At 60.6% G+C, this 4,039-nt stretch overlaps 1 protein-coding gene across 1 annotated transcript; it reads left to right on the forward strand.

The window, feature by feature from the left end:
* Positions 1–1,492: 1,492 nt before the first annotated feature.
* Positions 1,493–3,094, forward strand: LOC138987654 (ubiquitin carboxyl-terminal hydrolase 17-like protein 6). The gene has a single exon (XM_070369929.1). The coding sequence runs from the start codon at positions 1,493–1,495 to the stop codon at positions 3,092–3,094; it is 1,602 nt and encodes a 533-aa protein (XP_070226030.1).
* Positions 3,095–4,039: the final 945 nt, after the last annotated feature.

Below are 4,039 nucleotides of genomic sequence, written 5' to 3' on the forward strand. Positions count from 1 at the left end.
TCAGGGTTGTGCTAATGTTTATTCACTGTCACCCCCATGTGGCCATTTCTAGACAGCACTTTGCAGAATTTGTTACCATTTCATGGCTGGCTCAGACGGTAAAGCATCTGCCTGCAGTGCAGAAAACCTGGGTTCAGTCCCTGGGTTGGGAAGATCCCCTGGAGAAGGAAATGGCAACCCACTCCAGTACACTTGCCTGGAAAGTCCCACAGACAGAGGAGCCTGGTGGGCTACAGCCCATGGGGTCGCAAAGAGTCGGACACCACTGAACGTCTTCACTTTCACTTTTCATGGCTCACATGGTAAAGAATCTGCCTGCAGTGCAGGAGACCTGGATTCCATCCCTGGGTCGGGAAGATCCCCTGGAGAAGGGAATGGCATCCCGCTCCAGTATTCTTGCCTGGAGAATTTCACAGACAGAGGAGCCTGCAGGGGCTACAGTCCATGGGCTCAAAGAGTCAGACATGACTAAGCAACTAACACTTTCACTTTCACTTTGTCACCGTCAGATTGAAAGGAGGATAAGAATAGGGTTGATTCCTGGATCTCCTGGCTCCTAAAACTCATCATACAGTTTATGAAATGTGTTGTGTCTTAGTCACTCACTCATGTACGACTCTCTGCAACCCCATGGACTGCAGCCCACCAGGGTCCCCTGGCCACGGTATTCTCCAGACAAGAATACTAGAGTGGGTTCCCACTGACTTCTCCAATTTATGAAATGACCGTATTCAAATTCAGAGTAGATCTTACATTATATATTTTGATTAATATCATGTTAATTACGATTTTAAAATTTATCATTCCAATTTGAAATGTCTCCAAACAAATTTAGATCTTACATTATATATTTTGATTCGAAAAAGCATATGTGGCACTCTGCTGGCATCTTTTGGTGCTAGGACCCTGAACGCTAGAAGAGTGTCCAGTGAGAACGCTAGAAGAGTGCATGAGAAATTGGGGAGGACCTCGCTGGAGCGCAAAGTTGAGGCAAGGGTTTATTGTTGTCCGGGGAGGGGTTGTCCTCAGGCAGGGGTCTGGGGTCGGGAGACCCCTAAAGGGGAGAGGTTCGGTGGGCAGACATATGTTTCCACACGTGTGTTAGGATGTGAATGGTGAGCCCACGGAAGTCCTGTGCAGCCGGCATTTGTGTGCTGAACTTGGAAGCCCTGCAGTGAATCTCTAGCGGGCAAGGCTGGAAGGCCCAATGCCCCCAATCATTTGCATCCTGAGCCCTTTGGTCCAGGGGTCAGGTCGGAAGTGCGCGTGTGGGGCCTCGTCAAGGGGAATTCCCCGAGAAAAGTGTGGGTGGTTGGATGGCGGGAGTGGGAGTGGGCACGCCCTCGGCCGCCTCAGCCAATGAGGAGCCTGCACGTGCGGGGGTGGGGCTGTGGGGAAGCCCCCAAAGGCCCGAGGGGGCGGGGCCCAGGCCCTTTTCTGGAGCCGGACCGTCTGAGGGAAGGAGGCGTCGGCGTGCAGCTGCAGGTAGGAGATGGAAACCCTCGTGGGCCTTGTGTGCAGAGCCCCGGGGGCTGCTTCTGAGCACGGGGGAGGTGTGTGTCCGTCTCCCTTCGACGTCTTCCCCGGAGGGCAAGGTTGTGGGCCCAGCGCCGCTGGTGCGGATGCCCTTCGGGGACCCTCTGTCCCTGAGGGGCCGTCGCCGGCGCTTGGGCGTCCCCAGCGGGGTGACTTGGCTCCTGGGTCAGCAGGGCTGACGCCTGGCCAGAAAGGCGCCCTGAGTTGGAAGGGGCCGTGGGGGGTGGGGGCTGGGCTTCAGAACCTGGGGAACACCTGCTACGTGAATGCGGCGCTGCAGTGTCTGAGCCACACGCCGCCCCTGGCCAGCTGGATGGTGTCCCAGCAGCACGCCACCCTCTGTCCGGCCCGCAGCGCCTGCACGCTCTGTGCCATGCGAGCTCACGTGACCCGAGCCCTCCTTCACGCGGGAGAGGTGATCCGGCCCCGCAAGGACCTGCTGGCGGGCTTCCACAGACACCAGCAGGAAGATGCCCACGAGTTTCTGATGTTCACTCTGAATGCCATGCAGCAAGGGTGCTTGAGTGCATCCCAGCCGTCGGGCCATGCCTCCGAGGACACCACCGTCATCCGTCAGATCTTCGGCGGGACCTGGAGGTCTCAGATCCAGTGTCTCCGCTGCCTCGGTGTCTCGGACACGTTCGACCCTTATCTGGACATCAGCCTGGATATCACGGCGGCTCAGAGTGTGGAGCAAGCTCTGAGAGAGCTGGTGAAGCCCGAGAAGCTGGACGCGGACAATGCCTATGACTGTGGCGTCTGTCTCCGGAAGGTGCCTGCCACCAAGAGGTTGACTTTGCACAGCACCTCCCAGGTCCTGGTGCTGGTGCTGAAGCGGTTCACACCGGTGAGCGGGGCCAAAAGGGCTCAGGAGGTGCGCTATCCCCAGTGCTTGGACCTGCAGCCCTACACGTCTGAGCGGAAGGCAGGGCCACTGGGCTACGTGCTCTATGCCGTGCTGGTGCACTCCGGGTGGAGCTGTGAGCGAGGACACTACTTCTGTTACGCCCGAGCGGGCAACGGCCAATGGTATAAGATGGACGATGCCAAGGTGACCGCCTGTGACGAGACCGCTGCCCTGAGCCAGAGCGCCTACGTCCTGTTCTACGCCCGGGAGGGTGCGTGGGAAGGGGGCGCTGGGGGAGGGGCAGCGGCCCCCGTCGGGGCTGACCCCACAGAGCCCGGGCAGCCTGCAGGAGACGCCAGCGGCAGAGCTCCTGGGTCGGAGGAGTCCCCGGGGGACACAGAGGTCGAAGGGATGAGCTTAGAGCAGTGGAGACGCCTGCAAGAACACAGCCGACCGAAGCCGGCCTTGGAGCTGCGGAAGGTCCAGTCTGCCCTGCCTGCCGGCGCAGTCGTGATTCACCAGTCCAAACACGGAGGAGGGAGAAACCGCACGCCGCCCCAACAGGAGCACGAGCGGCTCGACCGTCCCAGCACGGACACCCCGCCTCCGGGGCCGAAGAACGTCGGCAACGGCCCTTGTGCCAGCGGGAGGGCCAGAGCCACCAAGGGGAAGAACAAGAAGCCGCGGCCGTCTCTGGGGCTGTGGCGGTAGGTCGGCTCTGACGCACATGCGTGCAGACGCCCAGGCACACGCTGTGTGCGGCACGCCCTGTGTGACGCACCAAGAGTTCCGACGAGGAGCGGGTTCCTCTCGGCCGTGTGCGTGATGCAGCCTCCTGGGGAAAAGCGGGGCCTGGAGTGTGCCCGGGGTCTCGGTGTTCACTTGGGACGGGCTCGTGCCTGAGCGGCTGAGCTCTCGAGGGCTGGCTCTGCTGGGAAGTCGCTGGAGAGGATGGGGTGATGGGGTGCATGAGCGGGCCTGGGCACGGTCCGAGGGCCTCCCACTTCTGCGAGGGTGGGAGAGTCCTCTCGGGATGGGACTTTGGGTGTGGGTTTGCCTTTCGTTCCCCGTCTCCGTTCCCTGGCCGCACCGCTGGCCTCGGGTGAGTGACGCGGCCTGGAGACGCCTCACAGAGCGCTCACAGCCAGCCGAGCAAGGAGAAGATCTCGGGAGCCCTTCGGGGGGCAGGGAAGAGCGGGTGCAGGTCCATGAACCGTCTCCTTCCGGCCGGTCAGGCTCTCGAAAATGCCCCAGACGTCGAGAGGCGTCCGGGGAGAAGACGGGCAAGCAGCCTTTATGGGTGTCTGTCCTTGGGAGGCCTCGTGCTACTTGGCGGAGGGTCCGGCAGGAATGAGGCGGGGATGCGCGCGTCCCCGGCACGGACTTCGTCCGCAAAGATCCCTGGGGCTCCATGTCCGGTGCAAGGAGTACGCTGGAGAAGCTCCAAGTGCCAAACAGGAGAAGCGATCCACAAGGCCATGAGCACCGCCACCAGCACCACCAGCACCACCAGCACCAACACGAAGGCCAAGGGGAGAAAGGCAACCCAACCAGTCCCAAAGAAACTTCTCCACCAGCATCGCACCGGTGCCTGAGTGGAGATATGTCGCGCCACGTTCATTTCTGAAAGCAAAGGTCCTCCCCGCACTGAGGAAA

Source organism: Bos mutus, chromosome 4 (assembly GCF_027580195.1).
Source record: "Bos mutus isolate GX-2022 chromosome 4, NWIPB_WYAK_1.1, whole genome shotgun sequence".
In the NCBI taxonomy this organism is placed as follows: domain Eukaryota; kingdom Metazoa; phylum Chordata; class Mammalia; order Artiodactyla; family Bovidae; genus Bos; species Bos mutus.

What these genes read in the sequence shown, in the direction of transcription:
- LOC138987654 (XM_070369929.1), top strand. Translation starts at nt 1,493, where the DNA reads ATGGAAACCCTCGTGGGCCTTGTGTGCAGAGCCCCGGGGGCTGCTTCT.